This window comes from Lagenorhynchus albirostris, chromosome 7, assembly GCF_949774975.1.
Source record: "Lagenorhynchus albirostris chromosome 7, mLagAlb1.1, whole genome shotgun sequence".
In the NCBI taxonomy this organism is placed as follows: Eukaryota; Metazoa; Chordata; class Mammalia; order Artiodactyla; family Delphinidae; genus Lagenorhynchus; species Lagenorhynchus albirostris.
The window spans coordinates 8,833,940-8,854,877 of NC_083101.1; the positions used below are offsets into that span (position 1 = coordinate 8,833,940).

At 45.8% G+C, this 20,938-nt stretch overlaps 1 protein-coding gene across 5 annotated transcripts in view; it reads right to left on the bottom strand.

Annotated features, from left to right (window-relative positions):
- Positions 1-20,938, bottom strand: part of RALGPS1 (Ral GEF with PH domain and SH3 binding motif 1) — a 322,342-nt gene that overhangs the window by 174,646 nt on the left and 126,758 nt on the right. For all 5 annotated transcript variants that reach the window (XM_060154324.1, XM_060154322.1, XM_060154323.1 and 2 more), the window contains one exon: positions 10,327-10,410. In XM_060154324.1, coding sequence (XP_060010307.1) covers positions 10,327-10,410 — 84 coding nt within the window. The remainder of the gene's footprint in view (positions 1-10,326; positions 10,411-20,938) is intronic.

A 20,938-nucleotide genomic window follows, 5' to 3' on the forward strand; every position in this document is an offset into this window, starting at 1 on the left:
TCAAGCTGTTAAAAGTTATATTCTCCCTGGAATATTTATCTTACAAAAATACAGAAATGTAGAGTGATATACATACAAGGGTTCACTGAAGCACTGTTTATAAAGCAAAAGAATATGCCCATCAATAGGGAACTGGTTGCATAAATAATACTATCACCTCAAACTTTGGAAGGAAGTCGCTATGGAAGGAAGGAGGCAGTTGTGCTCCACCTTCTTGAGGGCAAAATATCTACATAGATTATTTGGAATTCTTCTGCATAGGAGGTTTGTCTAGTCTCCCCCATTTATTTATTCCATCATTTGTGTACATCAGAATGGACTCATGGATACTTTGGGGTTTTGATCCAATACTATGTTATTTATTTCCTTACTCAAATTGTTCCAGCTTTGGCCACTGAGAGCTGGCTTCGACATGCCCCCAGCATTGTTTGGTTGGTTTGTATGAGCACCTCCTTACTTTCTGGAACTACAAGATGCTACCGCCTCATCCTGTACATTTCTTGTCCCACTCCGAAACCAGCCATTTCTCCAAGGAGCCTTGGTTCCTTTTTTTAAAAATATTTTATTTATTTATTTACTTATTTATTTTGGCTGCGCCAGCTGGGTCTTAGTTGCAGCATGCGGGATCTTCGTTGCAGCATGCGGACTTCTTAGCTGTGGCATGCATGTGGGATCTAGTTCCCCGACCAGGCATCCAACCAGGGATCGAACCTGGGCCCCTGCATTGGGACACAGAGTCTTACCCACTGGACCAGCAGGGAAGTGCCCCCTGGTTCCTTTTATTAGATAATGGTATTAGAAACCAAGATCTGGGAGCTATGTGTGCTCGTGCTACTTAGGTATCACTGTTTCTAGGTCCTCTCAGATGCAGAGCAAGGAAGTGTGTGTGTGTGTGTGTGTGTGTGTGTGTGTGTGTGTGTGTACCCTAACTCTTGTATATATACATACCTATAAATATTTCTATATGTAACCATCTGTATCTATATTAAGCTAAATATGACTTCCTACTAATGTCTCCACCTCCAATCCATTACCATATGGATCACTCTAGCCTCCTCTTGCTTGTCTACAACTTTCTACTCCAACAGGTGAGAGAAACCTGGGTCCCACCATCTGCCACCCATTTCCTTAATTGTTCAATTCCAGTGTTCATGCATAATGGCTCCAGAATTGTTACCCATCCGCCCTTGGGAAACAACTTGATCAGAGTACAGTGCTTATATACAGTTCCTTTTGTCTTTAGTCTTTCAGGCTCCCTCATTTCCAAAGTTACTTAGGCCAGCACCTTTTCCCCTCACCCTTCTCAGGGAGGTTGTTTCATACATTTACAATCCAGTTAGGTTCACTTGTTATGTTCTACATTCCATCCTAGGACCCCTTAATCTCCACAATGATTAAAATTTGCATAGTTAGCACTAAGAGGTTTACTCTTAGTGCTGTAAAGTTCTAAGGGTTTTCACAAATGCACAGTGGCATGTATCCAACATTATAGTATCATACGGAATAGTTTCACCACCCTGAAAAATCCCCTGTTCTTCACCTACTCAAAGCTCTCCCCTTCTCACACCTCTGGCAGCCACTCATTTGTTTACCATCTCTATAATTTTAGCTTTCCAGAATTTTTTTCAGCATTTTCCAGAACGTCAAAAAAAAAATGGGGGAGGTAATCACACTTATGTTGCCTTTGCAGACTGGTTTCTTTCACTTAGCAATATGTATTTAAGATTCATCCATGTCTTTATATGGCTTGATGGCTTATTCTTTTTTTTTTCCCAATGAAGACTATTCCATTGTATGAATTTACCAGTTTGCCTATCCTTTCACCTATTGAAGGACATCCTAGTTACTTTCAGTATTTGACTATTATAAATAAAGCTGCTATAAATATTTGTGTGCTATTTGTGTATCTGTGTGTGTGTGTGAATATGTGTATGTGTGTAGATGTAAGATTTCAAATGAACTGGATAAATATTGAGGAGTTCAATTGCTGGATCGCACCATTTTTCATTCCCACCAGCAACAAATGAGAGTTTGTGTTGCTCCAATTACTTGCCAACAATTGGTATTGTCAGGTTTCATGAGGTTTTTTGTTTGTTTGTTTTGGGTTGTTTTTTTGTTTGTTTTTTAGCCATTCTAATAGGTGCATAGTGTTTGCATTTCCCTGATGGCAAATAATGCTGAGCATCTTTTCACGTTTATTTGCCCTTGGTTACATCTTTTTGGTAAAGTACTTACTCAGATATTTGGCCTGTTTTTTTTTTTTTTTTTTTTTGGCTGTGTTGGGTCTTTGTTGCTGTGCGCGGGCTTTCTCTAGTTGCGGCAAGCGGGGCTACTCTTCATTGCAGTGCATGGGCTTCTCATTGGGGTGGCTTCTCTTGTTGCAGAGCACAGGCTCTAGGTGCGCGGGCTTCAGTAGTTGCAGCGTGTCGGCTCAGTAGTTGCAGCGTTCGGGCTCAGTAGTTGTGGCTCGTAGACTCTAGAGCACAGGCTCAGTAGTTGTGGTGCATGGGCTTAGTTGCTCCGTAGCATGTGGGATCTTCCTGGACCAGGGATCGAACCCATGTCCCCTGCATTGGCAGGTGGATTCTTAACCACTGCACCACTAGGGAAGTCCCTGGCCTGTTTTTTAATTGGGTTGTTTTCTTTTTTCAAGATTTTTTTTTTTTTTTGATGTGGACCATTTTTAAGGTCTTTATTGAATTTGTTACAATATTGCTTCTGTTTTATGTTTTGTTTTTTCTGGCCACAAGGCATGTGGGATCTTAGCTCCCAGACCAAGGATCAAATCTGTACCCCCTGCATTGGAAGGCAAAGTCATAACCACTGGACCGCCAGGGAAGTCCCTAACTGGGTTGTTTTCTTATTGTTAAGTATTAAGAATATACTTTGGATTCAAGTCTTTTATCAGATATGTGTTTTGCAGTCTGTGCTTTGTCTTTTAATTCTCTTAAAAATGTCTTTTGCAGAATAGAAGATTTTAATTTTAATGAAGTCCAACTTACCAATTTTTTCCTTCATGGATTGTGCTTTGGTGTTATATCTAATAACTCATCACCAAAGGTCATGTAGGGTTTTCTTCTGCGTTTTCTTTTAAAAGTTTTATAGTTTTGTCTTTTACATTTAGGTCTGTGATCAATTTTGAGTTAATTTTTATGAAAGGCCTAAACTCTTGTGTCTAGGTTCATTTTTTCACGTACACAAAAACAGTTCCAATTGTTCCAGCACCATTTGTTGAAGAAATTACTCTTTCTCCACTGAATGCCCTCATGCATTTGTCAAAGGTCAGTTGACTATATTTGTCTGGGTCTATTTCTGGGCTCTCTGTTCTGTTTCATAATCCTGGTCATCTATTCTTTTGCCAATACCAAGCTGTCTTGATTATTATAGCTTTACAATCAGTCTTGAAATCAGGTAGAGTGAGTCCTCCAACTTCATTCTTTTTCAGTATTGTGCTGGTTATCCTACATCTTTAGCCTTTTCCATATAAACTTTAGAATCAGTTTGCTGATATTTATAAAACAGCTTGCTGGGATTTCAATTAGGATTGAATTGAATCTATAGAACAAGCTGTGAAGAACTGACATCTTAATAATGAGTCTTCTAATACATGAAGATGGAATACCTCTCTATTTCAATCTACTTTGATTTCTTTCATCAGTGTTTTATAGTTTTCCACATACAGAACCTGTACATACTTTGTTAGAGTTATACCTAAGTATTTCTCGAGTATGTGTGTTCTACTGTAAATGGTGTTTTTTTAAAAAATTTCAAGTTCCAATTCTTCATTGCTGGTATATAGGGAAGCTTTCATATATTGATCTTGTGCCCTGCAACCTTGCTATACTCCCTTATTAGTTCCAGGAGCTTTAAAAATAGATTTCTTTGAGATTTTCTGTATAGACCATCATGTCATCTGTGAATAAAGACAATTTTATTTCTTCCTGAAGCAACACAAACTTTCACTCTTTGCTGGTGGGAATGCAAAATGGTACAGACGTGATCCAGCAACTGTACTCCTAGATATTTACCCAGTTTATTTGAAGTCTTATGTCCACACCAAAAAAAACCCAGCATGCATATGTTTATAGCAGTTTTACTCATAATCATCAAAAACTGTAAGTCCTTCAGAAGGTGAATGGATAGACTAGTAAATCCATACAATGAGCAGTACTCATAAAAAAGCCATCAAGCCATATAAAGACATGGATGAATCTTAAATGCATATGGCTAAGTGAAAAGACAGTCAGAAAAGGCTACATATATATGAGTCCCTTTTTTTTTTTTTTTTTTTTTTTTTTTTTTTTTTTTTACATTCTGGAAAGGTAAAACTTTAGCGATAGCAAGCAGATCAGAATCTGGACCACTGCCTTCCTCTCCATAGCAAACCCTGCCTTATTCCTTGGGTAACATCAACATCACTGTGAACGACCATGGTCATTTCAGCAACTGTTACACACCTATCACTCCAGTCACCCCCTTCTCCAAATTACCCAGGACTGCGCTGCATCAGAAACCTGAAGTTCCAGTCTCGGGCCGCAACCTTTAACCTTCTAATCCTCACCTGCTCCTTGACCCCCGCCCCACTGCTGTGCCCATCCTTCCCTCTCACCACGCCTTGGAGTCCTTGGTGGCCCTTTTCCTCTTGAGCAGATGGATCCCCTATCATTTGTCACTTCAGCCCCTTCTTAGCCAGTACTTTTAGGTCCCTTGCCCCATGGTCCTTCAAAAAATCTGCTTTGCTCATCATGGATGGATCCAACCACTTGCCTTCCTGTGCCCCTCTCTTTAGGCTGCAAAGTGCAACTAGAGAAAACCAGCGACCCTCATGCCCTGGGGCTACTTTAAAAGCCACAACCTCTATTTCCAGCGGCTCTGCCCACAAGTCTTCCTATATTTCCATAGTCAACCTTCTCTTTCCCCTGGAGTGGTTTTTTCAAGCTCCCCCCAAACCCCTCAAGCTTTCCTCCTGCTTCCCCGCCTTCACCTCCTATTTCACTGAGGAAAGAGGAGCTGTGAACCTTCTTGCACCACACCTGCAAGCAGACCTGTGTCTGTATCTTTCCTTTCTGCAGACTCGCCTTTTACGATGAAGAGGTCCCAGGCCTCGGCCTCTCCCACCTTCGCTGGGACTTCACTTCATTATGTATTCCCTCTCTCTCCTCATCTTTAATTTTTCCCGGTGTACTGGCTCTTTCCATTCAAAATATGTACACCCCCAAGGCTCTTTCTGCTGAAAAGAAAAGAGGAATATTAACACCTCCCTGAACGTCTTCAACCCCTCCAGCTACCCCCTTCTTCTCATCTTTCTCCTTAGAGCCACTGTTCAAGCATCGCCTACACCTGCTCTCTCCATTTCCTCACATCTACCGCTCAAGCTGCTACAGCCCAGCTTCCATTTCACACCCCCGCAAAACAGCTCCTGCTGAGCCTAGCACCGCCATGCTGCTAAACATAAAAGACTCTTTTTTTAGTCCTTTTAAATGACCCATTCTGTAGCATCCCGTTATCCTTGAGACACTGATTTCCAAGACACCAGCCTTTCTGGGTGTTCTTCTCGTGCCCAGGCTGCTCTTTCTCAGCCCCTTCTCCTCTGCCCTTCCCATAAGCCCTAAGGCTCTCACGTGGGCCTCTGTTGCTCCCTGGGCAATCTCATCTACTCCTGCGGCTTCGAATGCAGGTGACTGCAATATCTGCATCTTCAAGCTGGATCTATCCCCTGACTCCCAGACGCAAATACCCAATTACCTGCTGCATGGTTGAGCTCACACGCCCAGACCTCTCTCCTCTCCGTCATCTCCCCTCTCACAACTGCTCCTCCTCCTCTGCACTCACCACCTCAAAGAGTGCCACTGCCAAGGACCAAAGCGGGGCCTGCTTTGCGCCTCCCTGTCATCTCCCTCCAAATCCAAAAAATCACCCAGTGCTATCATTCGGTTTCTTAATATTCTCTTGAGCCCGGCCACTCTACATCTCTGTCGTTCACCTAGATTAATGGGACAGACTCCAATCCAGTCTCCTGGCCTCCCTTCCTACTGCCCACACCTCTCCTCTGGTTTTCCCACCCTAGCACTGATTCCCCTGGATTGTAATCCCCTCCATCACGTCTGTCTCCCCCACCAGACTATGAGCTAATGATGGCAAGGGCTACATCCAGTTTACTGCTGACCCCCTGAACCTAGCACAGAGCCCGGTACCATGTGCAGTCAATGTCTAGTAAATAAATAAATGAATATAACCAGAAGTAATGAGCCTCAAATGAAAGAGGGTTTATACAACGAGGAAAGAATAATTGTTTGGAGGTAGCATTTGGAAGGGAAAATGCTAACACTGCCTCCCAGCCCTGTGATAAATGAAGTCTGGAAGAACAGGGGATTCTACTGGAGTCATGTTCAGAAAAATGGGGGGGGGCCCTAAGCAAGGAAACTCACCAGCTTATGTGGCTTTGAGCAAGTTACTTCACTTTCCAGAACCTCAGCGTCCTCATCCATAAAATGGGTTTAAAATATCGGCCTCAGTGGGTTTTGTGAAAACAGAATTAGATGATGCAGGTTAAATGCTTAGCACAGTATCTAACTCAGGAAGTTGGGCCTAAGTGCTCAATAACTGTTTTTTAAATAGTCTCGATTAAAGCCAAGAGGGATCAGGAATATTCGGTGACTAGGCTAATGACGCATGCATGGGGTATCAGCAGATTGATCAGGGGAGAAAGCTGAGAGCTGGATGGAAGAGTGCAAGAGGGAAGAGGGTCTGCGGGCGGTTCTGGCCATCCCTCAGCCTCTTCCTGTCCAAGCACCAACTTTCCCTGAGGAACTGCCAGTCCTCCCATCTCAGTCCCTGCGGCCTTGGCCCCCTACCCTACCTCCAAGGGAAGGCCTGTTTCTGAGACCTGGCCAGCCAGAGCCTCCTGTTTCCTGGTCAGGGTGATGAGATCACGAAGCGCAGGATGGGGCTCAAGCCAGGGCCATCAACCCCAGAGTCTCTGTTCCAGGACATCAAACGGAGCTACTGAAGAAGAGGAAGGTCTTTTCTGCAGGAATTGCCCTCACAGTGAGCTGTTGGCAGCCATCTTGGAACCACAGAGGAAGGGGCCGCCTGAGGGGAGCCAGCACAGAGAAACCACCTCCCTGAACGTCTCCAGGGACCTCCAGGTGGAGAGAGCAGCGCCATCCAAGCAAAACATGAAGTCTAGTCTCTCCCTGGACATTGTTACATAAGCCAGTAAGGCGAGTTTGAGCTGGGGTTTCAGTCATTAAGAACTACGTACGTGTATGTGTATATATATATATATATATATATATATATATATATATATATATGAGTCCATGAGAAACGTTAAAGCAGTCCTCCAGGGCAAAGTGTTGGGAACCTTTGCCTGGTCCAATCTCTGCTAATACATAAGGGTCCTGAGACCTAGACTTGGACTTGCCTAAGGCCTCAGAACAGGTTAGCAGCAGAGCCTGGACTGGAACCAAGTCATCCGAATTCCCCCTCTGTCTCTTCCTAATTCTTCATCTTCAGGACACAATCTCAATCCCACCGCCAGCACTTAGGCCCAAGGCTAACCTTCCTTTCAGCTTGTAGCTCCCACTACACTACCACCCTTTTTAAGGCTAATATTACTTGTTTACTATATGTCAAGTGCTGAGCTAAACCCTCTACATCCATGATTCTCATTTAATCTTCAAAACTCACTTGAAACAATTCTTCCTATTTTATAAATGAGGAAGGTCAGAGGCTGAAAGACAACCCAAGATCATACAGGCAACAAGTTGTAGAGCTAAGGTGCAAACTCAGGTCTGTTTGATTCCATGCGACCACAGCTCCTCAGCCTGCTGTCCACAGACCTCTAAAGTGTTCATGTACAGACTTTGGGGGGCAGTGGGCAGGGGAGGCAGCAAACCCACTCAGATTAAATGGAAATGTATATATCTATGTATTTATCTGAGGGCAGGTTCATATGTGATATTGTCAGATTCCCAAAAGAACCCGTGATCGGAAAAAGACTGAGAACTTCTGGCTTTATGGTGAACTCCCTGGGGCCAAGACACAAGCCTGGCCCATAACAGACCCTTAGGGAACCTAGCCAAGCTCTTCCATCTCAGCCACTCTATAAACAAATCCCAAGGGACTCAGGTCCCATGGAGAAGCAGGCACGTCCTCAGAGGCCGACCAGAACACTTGGCTGCTGGATTTTTGGTTTGGCCACAGGGAGCCTCAGATTCCCTCGCAACCTCCTTCCAATCAACTAATCTTCCCTTTCTTCACGAAAAAATGTTTGGATGCCTACTACATACAGACACAGCGCTAAGAGCTCTACCTATATCATTTCATTTCATTTTCATAACAACTGTGCACAGTGAGTACTATTATCATTCTCATTCACAGATAAAGGAAACAGGCTCAGAAAGGTAAGGGACCTGCTCGCCTTTATCTGGAGTCTGATGAGCAGCTTTGCTGTCACACATGAAAGTCTGCCAGGAAGAGACGCCAATCAGTTCATCTCACGGAAAGCAGCCCCAGCGGCTGATGGACTGGCCACTGGCCAGTTTTCAAACCAGAGCTACCAGGGCTGTGTCCAGGAACTGCTCTCTAAGTGGCTCACAGGCCAGCAGGGAGACCATTTCTCAGAGCATTCTGTGAGAATGCAGCTTTACTTCTGGCTCATTTCACCCACTTGGTCTGAGCTGGACACAATACAATTGTTCACAGAACAAGCTGCACTGCCCTTTGCCAAGCTGACCTGGCCTCCACGTGCAAAGCAGATTACATCAGAGCCGCCAGTGGCCCTCCTCCGGGAGCTCTGTAGCTGATCAGAGGTGGGACTGAGCTGGCTCCCAGCCAAATAGTTTTGCTAAGGAAACTATGAATCCCCTGATACTGTGTACACATCTGGTTTTTTTAAAAGACTAAGCTCAGTTGAAAAGGAAAAGATTTTGAAAATAAAGAAGAAAAAAAAGAAGGCTTCAGTATTTCTCTTTTCAAAACAAAGGGTGTACAGTCCCTACCACAGATGTGGCTAGGCCTTCCTTAGTTCCTGTTGTATCTCAGAAAACAACAATAATGTGAACTCTGGCCTTGATCATCAGAACACAAGCTGGCGCCTCTCTGAGTCTCTCACTATGCTTGGAGCGGTAACCAGCCAGGGCTGGAGAAGCCTGGAGAGAGCTGAGTAACGGCAATGCGCAGGACCCGGCATTTCCCAGCGGGACGGCCCAGCTGGAGGGAAGGCCCAAAGGGAACCCAGGCCCAACACCCAGAGCCCCAGTCACGTACACTGTGCAACCTCGAGGCCACTGTCCTCATCTGAAACCAGAAAAGCAAGAAGAAAGAGGAAAAGCTGTCAACAGCCCCATTTGGAGCTTTGGTTTGTTCAAAGGGGTCTTGCAGGGTACTTTCTACTGAAGATCATGTTCTGGCAGGTCTGTCTGAGCAGTCAGAAGCCTACCCCACTTACTTGGTCCAAGTCCCTGATATCATTCCTTTAGGTGGGGATGCAGCGCTTCCTACCTGGAGCAAAGGTTCTGATTGGACCAAGTCGGTTTGTAGTAGCATGCATGCGGCCAGTGACCAGGCCATCAGAAATTCAAAGAAATTCAATTCAAGAAGTGTTTCCTGAGTACCTCATTCATTCATTCTACATATATTTACTGAAGGTCTATTATATGCCTGACATAGGGCAAGGTGGTGGGGGACACAGTGATGAACAAGATAGACATGGTTCCTGCCCTCGTGAAGCCCATAGACGGCCAAGGAAGATGGAGACTAAAGAGTTACACAGAATGAGGACAGATGGGGAAAGGACCACATGGAGAAGTACAGGTGCACTGAGGAGACATATGACAGGGAGACCTTATACAGGCTGAGATTCATGGGAGGCTCCTAGAGAGAGTGACATTCCCACTGAGATCTGGTTGGGAGCTGAACAGGGAGGACAGCACGAATGGGGCTCTGATGAGACCAAGATGTGATGCAGCAGGAAAGAGGCGGGAGGCCAGGATGGCCAAAGCCCACAGAGTGGGGGGACAGACAAGAGATGAGGCTGGAGAGGTGGACAGAAGCCAGACCCACCACGCAGGACCTTGTAGGGCACATTAAGGTGCCCGAACCCTAGCTTAAGTGGAATTGGAAGCCACCGAAATGATTTAAACACAGAAAAGAGGTGTTCAATTCCCCCCGCTGTGTGAAAAAGCACAGATGAAGTGGGGGCTTAGGAAGAGGAGTTTGGACCTGGGGCCAGGTGCCTGAGACTGAAGCCTGGAGGGGCTCCCAGCCCATGGGGGACAACAGAGCGCTATCTGCACAGGCACATGCAAGCGGCATTCTTACCTGGTTAAACCTCCGGGTAAAGGCCACGACGTTGGGAGCGAGACTATGTTTCTCCTTCTTACTCCATCCACAGCTGGCTAGTTCCTGGGAAGCACAAAGTCAATTTCAACAGTGATTCCAATGGGGATGCAAATACAGCAGGGCATCTAACTGGAATGTGGACACAGAGATGGGGAAGGACTGAAGCACTGGCCATCTATGTCCTCCCAGGGTGGGAGAGATTCTCCTCCTCCTCTGGAGAAGAGGGCTGGGTCTCTAGGTGGAGGTGTATCCTGGGACCCCCAGAGGTGAGGGTGAGAAGCAGGACACTTTTCTCCATAACCCCGGCCACATCTCCCAGGACTTCTATGCCAAATTATTCTCAACCCCGCCACTGCCACTCTGCCAGCTCCCCGGGACCAGAAGCCCTTTCTTAATGCAAATTGTCTGCGAGAGGGTATAATGTTATATTGAGCAGGATCATACCCCAGGGCTACCTTAAAATTAAAATCTGGCTGAAGATGCTCAGATTTCATTGACCAAGTGACATCCTCCATTCCTGGAACCAGGGGACGTCCTGGGCCAAGCGATCAGAGAAGCTTCTGGAATGACCTCAGATTCTTTCCTGAAGTTGCCCCCCCCCACCGCCATCTCTCATATAAACAAAAGGGGGCAGAAAGACAGGTTGCCTTAATATCTTCTTCAGGAGCGTAGTCTCTTCTTTTCTAGCAGATTTAGCCTTATAATTTGAAGAGTCAAATGACCTAAATGTTACCTAACAGTGAGGCTGGTTCCTCTCCAAGGGAGGAAATGGGAGCAATCTAATGAGATTACCTGGGGGAAGTAGATAAAAGGATGAAGGAAAAGCCATTAACTAAATGCCCAGCTTTGCCAGCTTGTGCCTTGGTGACCCCTGGCAGAGAGAATGCAGGGAAGGAAAGTTCTCTACCCCTCAGTTACAAGGCTTCCTTCTAACTCATATCCAGCCTCTGTATTATTAATGACATTATTTTTTGCCCCACACCTGGAACTTTTATAAGGGCTTTAGTGAGGGTCGGCTGCCTACCAGCCGGAACAGACACAGATCAGGGGTCTACCAGGAAGTCAGGGGGTGCTGTGGGAATGGCCAAAGACAAACTGAGCAGTTAGGCCTGAAGTGCCGTGCCCTTCAAATGCATCTCAGGACCCAACTGAAGTCACCGGCACGCGCCTGTGGGAAGCCGGCTGCAGGCAATGGGCAGCTCCGGATTCAAGGTGAATGACCTGGACTTGAGAACGCTTGGGAACCAGCCAGGAGCTAAGAAACACAGCTCCTCTTCCTGGAGGCCTCACTTCTATAAATGGCACCATTGTCCTCCCAGTCACCCATATGAAAAAATACAGCAGACATCCTTGACCCTGCCAAGTCCTTCTCACCCTCACAATTTAGACCCCAAGTCATGGTAATGACAATGATATTAACTAATGCTACCATTTACCAAGAATCCCCCATTGTGTCGGTACCGGACAGGGAGCCTCACTTGTTATCTCATGTAATTCTCACCACATCCGTTTTAATACAGAAGAGGGCTGAGTCCTATAGTCATCACCTTGAATGAACGCTCTGGCTCCACTTCTTTTCACAAGTAGACGTGAATCTCTTTGAGCTGTAGAGTTTGCCTGTTTACCATGATTCTCCTCGATGTGTGTATCCGAGTTTCTTTTCTAGCGTATATTTGACCTACAAAGTCAGTTCCATTGACTCCTACTCCACCCCACCTTTAGAACATATGCAGTCGGCAAATGTATATTACTGCCCTTTCGAAAGGTAACTGTGAGGACAAGAGCCTCTCTCCCCTACGGATTCCAAAGCCAGCCCTGGAAATGTATGTGTTATAATCGGATATAAAAGAGAATTTCTAAAACTGATGTTCAAGGACTGGGACATGGTTGTTGCCCAGTTTCTGGCTGGTAGTTGCTCCCTTTGTTTTTCCCTGAATTCTTTAATAAACAGCAGAAGTTATACACACATCCGTAAGTGTGGGGGGCAGGGACGGTACACGTGTGTAAGGGTTCATTTAATTCAGAGTTTGGGTCTATTTCCACACTGTAAGTAACTTAGGAAGGCATCCTCAAAGGGAGCAGTGTGGATCTTACAGACCGAGCCAGGTCAGAGCCCACCCTCCACACACTAGCTGCGTGATGTGTATCTTCTCAGAACCTCAATTTTCTCACCTTAAATGGGTCTGATAATATATTTACCCGTGAAGCTCTTTAGAACAGGTAAGATTAAAGCTCACACAGAGGACCTGGCATGTAACAATCACTTGATAAATGTTATTACCCACCCTCCTCTTTCCAGGGTCACGCTGCTGTCAGACACGGCCTTAAATCCAAACACTCCCTTCTTTCTTCCCCACACACTCTTGTCGCTGTCTTGAAATATTAACAAAATCGATTATTATTTCTCTTTCATTCTGCTGATGTCATTCAGGCAAGAACCAAAGCAGGTACTTAATACATCTGCCCCAAATTTGTTTGATTTGAATATTTCTAAGACCCTGATTTAAAAACTGCATGTACAGTTCTTGGCGTTTGACAATTCCCTAAGGACCCTTTTGCACTGGAATACATGTCACATTTAAAATTAAAACTTTGGGACTTCCTTGGTGGTCCAGTAGTTAAGACTTCGCCTTCCAACACAGGGGGTGAGGGTCCCACCAATACAGCTAAGATCTCATGTGCCTCACGGCCAAAAGACCAAAACAGAAGCAACATTATAACAAATTCTATAAAGACTTTCCAAAAAATGGTCCACATCAAAAAAAAAATCTTTAAAATGAAAACTTCAACAGAGTAAAACACTATGTTTGAGAGGTTCCTTGATAAAATGGAAAGGGTCCTTTCCTTGCTCTGAATCCCAACCCTGTCACTCACTTCCTGGGTGACCGCTCTCTTGGCATCAGTTGCATCGCTGATGAAAACAGGGATGCTGAGACTAACTCCACAGAATTGTGGCGGAGACCAAGAGAGATAAAGCCTGACAAAGGAGGTGACATGCAGGGCACAGGCCTGGCTCACAGCAGATTCATTTGTTGAATGGACAGGGCATGAACATTCCTCAGTGTTGAAATCTCCCAAATCCAGTGCAGAAAGATTTATCAAGATGTCCAAAGAAATAAGGCCATTCTAACTGCACTAAAACACGTCCCAAGCCCAGCCTCCTTGGCAGTATTCCTCTTCTGTGTTTGGCCTTATAGGAATATGAGATGCCATCTGTGTGAAGTGGGTTTGGAAAACGTGAAGTAATAGAACAACACTCCTCCAGCCACTATTACCTAAAAAAGGTCCATGTTACAGAACAGATTTGAGTGTAATTAAGTTAAAATTGACCAGAGGAGACGGGGCTGGTTCTATAAGGGAGACAAGGGGCTGCGCTGAGGCTGGTAAGGCCTTGGTAGCCCTGCGTGCTGTAGAGCCAGCCCTGTGGCTGCCCTGGGGCGCGCTGGGGCCCTGATCTCGCCCAGGCTGTCCTTGGCTCTGAGCTGTCTGCTGAGGTCCACTGGATGTGAAAGGGCAGTAAGAGCCTGTACAGTCCTTGCCAGCTTCTTCTGGGACCTTTTCTCCATCATGTGGCTGTTCCCTGGGTTCATCGGGGAGAAACTTTCTGCCACTAAATAAACAAATTTACCTGCCTTCTCTCCCTTCCTCAGGCTTTAGTGGAAGAGAGGTCCTGTCCGCTCAGGACCCGCTCTCCTCCTGGCTCCCTCCCCCTCCCTGCTCAGAGGCCTTGCTCTGATGCCCTCTCTGGTCCCTGTATCTTCAACCTCTTCCTCTCCACTTTCTTTCCTGCTAGGATTTTTTTTTTTTTTTTTTTTTGTGGTACGCGGGCTTCTCACTGTTGTGGCCTCTCCTGTTGCACAAGCCAGGCTCCGGACACGCAGGCTCAGTGGCCATGGCTCACGGGCCAAGCCGCTCCGCGGCATGTGGGATCTTCCCAGACCCGAGCACAAACCCGTGTCCCCTGCATCGGCAGGCAGACTCTCAACCACTGCGCCACCAGGGAAGCCCCCTTGCTAGGATTTTAATGTGCAAAAGCCTCTCCCATTAATAATAATAATGGTGGTGACAACAATAACCACGATAGTAATAACAAAAGCCATCTTTTCTAGACCTCCCTGCCGCCTGAAAGGGTTGTCGGTTCTCCCTGTTTCAACCCGCTTCCCTGGCCACCTCCTTCTCTGGTGAGGCAAACTCTCTGCATATTTTCTGTTCTCTGTCCTTGCCCCTCAGCTCTGTGTTCTCTTGGTTGTCTTGACGCCTCTCGGGCCCCCCATTCGCAGTGTATTTTCCAGTTGCTTTGTTCTTTTCTGACACATGTCCCCCAAGCCCCACCAGGGTCGTCTTCCATATTCTCTACATCTGCATCCCTTCCTGGAAGATCACACACACCACCACGGCTTCCACCACATGCCCATGTCCAGCCCAAGTTTCTCTCCTGACTCTAGACCAGGATATTCAGCCACCTCCTGGCCACACCTCCCTTGCCCTCCCACAGGCACCTCAAAATCAGCACGCCCAGAGCCAAAAGGGTGCCTGACCAGCTGCCTTAAGTAAAAACACCTAACGACATGAGATTCATTTAGACATTCAATCTGACAAAGGAGGGTGTTTATTACAAAGACTGTCCATGGAAAAAATCCCTAACCAAGATAAAAACAACTCTGTCTTAATACCCCCATCTGCAAGTATTCCTAGGTGACAGCAAGAGTCAACACTGGTTTTGGCTCACCCTCGAAGCTTCTCTGGCCACCAGCTTTGTGCTTAGGGTTTTGGGAGTCAGATGCCCTGAGGTGGCCTGAGAAAGGCCTGACCCTGACTGTGCCTGGGGTCAATGAGGTAAGGCCCTGGAAGAGGAGACCTGGGGAGTGGGACAAGTCCTCCCTGAAGACCCCCACAGGATCTAAGCCACTGAGCCATAGGCAGCCACATGTGGCCCTTCCACGCATGTGTTTAATTCTAATTGGAATCTGCTCCAAATCACATTCCTAAAACATGCCCACATGGAAGATGCACCACGTCAAGGAAAGGTCACTAAATCTGACCTCAGGGACCACACCACATTACCATCTTGCTCAATGGCAACGTTTTTTCCTTCCTTCTACCTCCAAGTTTCTCCCCATCCCTCCCATCCTACCCTCTGGAACAATCTTCAGAAGAACTGGTGGGACAGTCACACACTAGTCAAAGGAGTTTTAAAAGCACCCCAGGGAGTGGGTGACCCACTGAGGCAGTGGGGGGAGACAGCGCCAGTTTGGGGGTTGGCAGTGGGGTCTGACTAAGGAGTAAGGCATTTCAGAGCTTTCATACCTCACAGCTGGGAATGCAAAATGGTAGCGCCATTTGGGAGAGCAGTTTCACAGTTTCTTTTAATGTTAAGCATACACTTCACGAAATGACCCAGCAATCTCACTAAAGCAAACATTTCATTTGTACACACAAAAAACTGTGTGCATGTTTATGGCAGTTCTCAATATGGAAATTCTCAATTTCCCCAAACTGGAAACCCAGGTTTCCATCAATTGGTGAAGGGACAAATTGTGATCCATCCATATAATCAAACACTACTTGGCAATAAAAAGGAATGAACTACTGACACAGGCATCAGCAAAGATAAATGTCAAAAGCTTTATGCTAAGTAAAAGGAACCAGATACAAAAATATTATAGGATTCCATTTTTATGACATTTGGAGATAGGTAAAAACTATAGGGACAGAAACCAGATCACTGGCTGCCAGGGGCACAGGGAAGTTCTAAGATGCTAGGCAAGTTCTCGCCCTGGATCGTGGTGGTTCCGTGAGAGAACAGTAGTCTTGCCTACCTTATCCACGGTTTCGCTTTCTGCAGTTTTATTTACCTGCAGTCAACTGAGGTCCGAACATATTAAATGGAAAATTCCAGAAATAAACAATTCATACATTTTTAAATCATGCACCGTTCTAAAGCATGATGAGATCTCATGCCCTACAGCTCTGTCCAGCTCAGAACGTGAACCATCCCTTTGTCCAGCATATCCTGCCTGTCAGTCAACAAGTGGCCAGCTGTTATTAGATTGATTGTGGTGGTGTCACAGTGCTTGTGTTCAAGCAACCCTTATACTTAATAATGGTCCCAAAGCACAAGAGGAGTGATGCTAGCAATTAGGATATGCCAAGGGACTTCCCTGGTGGTGCAGTGGTTGAGAGTCCGCCTGCCAATGCAGGGGACACAGGTTCGAGCCCTGGTCGGGGAAGATCCCACGTGCCGTGGAGCAACTAAGCCCGTGAGCCACAGCTACTGAGCCTGCACTCTAGAGCCCACAAGCCACAACTACTGAGCCCATGTGCCACAACTACTGAAGCATGCACACCTAGAGCCCGTGCTCCGCAATAGGAGAAGCCACTACAGTGAGAAGCCCACGCTCCGCAGAGAAGAGCAGCCTCCGCTGGACGCAACTGAGAAAAGCCCGCACGCAGCAACGAAGACCCAATGCAGCCGAAAATAAATAAATAATTTTTTTAAAGCGTGAATTTTATTGGATAAAATTAAACTTCAATAAGTGTGACTAAAAAAAAAAAAAAAAGGAAAGAAAACAGTCCGAGCATCGAGGACTGTGAAGGGAAGCGCAGCAATAACAGCCATACAAAAGAACTAAAGAACAACTAGTTCACGTGCGACTAAGACAAAGAGGCCTGAAGGAGGGTCTCTGGGAAAAAAATAATGCAATTAAAAATGATAGGAATAAAAACATAACATCAAACTTGAAAAAATTTGAGGACATGATGAGGGCAAATGATGATAGAAAAAAAGCAATTATAATCTCCAGGAATAACAAAAACCAAGAAATTCCTGTTTGTATATTTTTTTTTGTTTATTTGTTTGGTTGGGTTTTTTTTGCGGTACGCGGGGCCTCTCACTGTTGTGGCCTCTCCCGTTGCGGAGCACAGGCTCCGGACGCGCAGGCTCAGCGGCCATGGCTCACGGGCCCAGCCGCTCCGCGGCATGTGGGATCCTCCCGGACCGGGGCACGAACCCGTGTCCCCTGCATCGGCAGGCGGACTCTCAACCACTGCGCCACCAGGGAAGCCCTGTTTGTATATGTTTAAATGTTATATATGTATTTTAATAGTATACATACATTTAAAATAGTATATATTTTAAATGTTTAAATATATATTTTAATAGCCGTATACATTTAAATATTTTATTTTTTCCCCAATGTTAGGCAGTTGATGGATTAAAAGAAAAGGGAATCTGTGGGCCCTTGATGTGAGGCATATTCTCTCTTGAATGGCCCAGGGTCCTTAGAGAATGAAATACAACCCTGGCACACTACCTAGCTTGACACTGAATGACACTTGCACATTTACATAGCCATAAAAATGAATGCTGTTTGTTGGTTTGCAACTTTTAGAGTCAACCTAAGGAAAACTGATGGACTTGGTGTAACTGCAAAATGTCAGAATGTTAATTAACTTGACAGTGTAAAAGTACAGCTGACAGAAGGTGGCAAGTGGAGAAGGGAAGGAAAAGCATGGGAAGTGAGCAGTCAAGAGACACTATATAAAGCTGATGAAATCGAGGTCTCAGCGCACCAAATAAAGTTCCAAAAATAACCAGTAGAAGAAAAATCCTCTGGGGAGGGGACTGGAGTAAGGGATCAAAGCCTTTCTTCATGAGCTCTTCTGTACTATTTGAATATCATGAAAAGATTACTTTGAAACAAATTTTAATAGGTGATATGTTATAATATTACACATTGTAAAGCTTTTAAAATTAAATTTTAACAGTTGAGTAAACACTCAAATATACAAAATTTTTATAAACTCATAACCTGCTTATAACCTGTCAGGGTCAACATCTACAACGCAAATGTGTCAACATAAATAGCAGATAGTTTTCAGGTGGCCACTAGGCACTTCTGTACCTTCTGATGGAGTAAGCATGTGAAATCATGACCATCTGAACCTTCAGGAAACAGGCCTGTCCCACAGGAAACGTCAGGGCTTTTACCCAAGTGAATCACAGAGAAGGGAGCAGCTAACCGGGGAGGCTGCCTTAGACCCTCACTGGGACAAAATTGGCTGTGATGAAAAATGGAAGGAAAAGAAAAGGGAAGGAGGAAAGGTAAAAGGAGGCAAGGATGGAAGAAAGAAAGGAAGGGAGAGGAAGAACGGAGGGATCAGGGAAGAGGGGAAAGAAGACCGGAGGGCGGGGGGCCCAGCTGAGCACCAGCCCTCATGCTGGAGGGGCTCCAGGACAGTCAGACGAGACCTCGAGGAGCTCAGTGTCTGGCCGGTGGGGGAGACAGACATGAGCACAAATCACTGTAACTCAAGACAACAAAAAGCAACTGCACTTTCCTGCTTTATTTCTGAAGGTTGAAGACCTAAAAAGACATTTCCTAGATCCAAGCTTTCTGAGTGACTGTCAGTGGGCTGAGGCATCTTTAGCTCTTTCCTGGGAGAAGAAGGAGAAAGAGGGGAAAGGGTGAGAAGAAAGGATGAAGAAGGAAGAGGAAGAGAAAAGGAAGAGACAACAGTAATTGACAATTTATAAAACACATCTACATTCGACACCAGAGTTAAAGTATGTTTTATGAAATATAGCAATGGACCAAACAAACATGCCTCTTGCTTTCTATGTTCTACAGGAGGGGAGAGAGATGAGAAATTTGTGATTAGTCAAATGATGATAAATCCTTTAAAAAAAATGTTAACCAGGATGAAGGAATGCAATATTGGAGCGGATGCCTCAGGATGCCTGGCTGATAAACCGACTGGAGTGGAGACCACGAACGAGGTTGGCAGCAGGCTCTGCAAGGATCCAGGGAGAGGGTTCCAGGCCGAAGGAAGTGCGAGTGTGAAGACCCTGGAAGCTCTGACAGCACAAGGTGGGCAATGAGGCTGGAGCTGCTTGAGCCTGGGGCGGGTGGGAGGAGACGGGGTAGGAAGGAAGGGGGTGGAGGCCTCGAGGGCAGGTAAGGACTAGAGTTTATTCTGAGTGGGATTGGAAGGCTACAGAGGGACTGAGCAGAAGCAGTTCCAAAAGCCTCATGCTGTGCGCTGGGTAGGTTTTATCGGACCCAACCCACCCCGTGCTCTTGTGCTGTGCTACATACAATCTAACCTGTACTATAACCTCATACACGGGCAACATAATTTTCTCACGTGAGAGCAATTCACTTTAGTAATTTGAAAGAAACACCTGCTAGGGGCTGTGTGTGGAGAAGGGAGGAGCCCGGCCCCGAGGGAAATGAACACGAGGGCCTCCATAAGGGCTCAGAAGCCCTGGTGAGACAAACCACAGAGGGGGAAAGAATCGCTGGGGACAAATGGGTGCCTTCTGTGGGGTCGGGGTGCATGGGGGTCCCTGACCTAGTAGGAGGAGCTCTGCTTTCTCAGCTTCCAGTCTGTTCATTTCTGTACAGCGGCTGGTTTACAGTCACTACTGTTTCATCAAGTCCTCAAACTACCGTCTGTTTAGCAAACATGCAGATTTAGGGTCATGAAGATGATGCAAACTTCCCCAAACATTCCTTTTCCAGCCCTAGTGTTGTGCAGCTCTGCACAATTAGAACCAGCTGTCCAGGCAGGGCAGCGGCCAAGTGCAACCCTGTGAACAACCTCCAGTCCACGTGACAGCGGCCCTGTGAGCAAAACAGAGAGCGGCCCGCAGTGCAGCCCACCCGGATTCCCGGGCTCGTCACGAGGCCCACAGGGCCTCACGTTCATTTCCCACTCTCACCCCGGGGACTGCGCTCAATCCCCTTTCTCTGTATTCTTGGGATTTTTTTTTCTCAAACAACATCATTCAGATGTTCTCTTTTTAAAAAGAATACATTTTTTTGTTTGTTTGTTTGATCAGAGACCTAGCACATGCTCAGTACAGAAAACCTAGACAATACAGAAAGCCCACAGAAGAGAATTTAAATCACCCACTAGCCTAACACCCAGAGAAACCATAATTTACAATCCGGTCAATAATAATGACAATAACAACAACAGCGAACTTTACTGAGCACTTACTAAGTGTCAAACACAATGTCAATCATCTTATGTACATTCATCCTTTGCTCACTGAATTCTCACAGCAACCCTATCAGATAGATACTGTAATTGCCCCCTTTTACAGATGAAGAAATGCAAGCTTAGAGAAGTTAAGCAATTTGCTCAAACCCATATATGTGGTCAACCTGAGAGCCAAGATTCCAACCTGGGTCTGCAGGTCTCAGGAGCCTGGCCCCTTGGCCTCAGAGCAGGTCCATCTCCAGAACGGAGGCCCTTCCCCACTCCCAGGCACAGAGGTACGCAGAGGTACACACGCATACGCACACACACTCTCTCTCTCAATGGAACTCACACTGTAGCTGTGGCTTTGTCCTTACTACCTCGTCATTACAGACATTTTCTCACGTCTGCCCCACCCTCCTTTCACACTCCATACACACTTGACATCTCCTAGAAACAATCCATCATATTCGTCTCCTTTTGTTTTTCCTCTGAGTTCTAGGAGAAAATTTTAGTCTGCCTTTTAATTCTCCTTTTGTTTTCTACAATATCTGGTTTACTGCTCACTGTTTCCACTGCAATTTAAATTTGGTAATCACGTTTT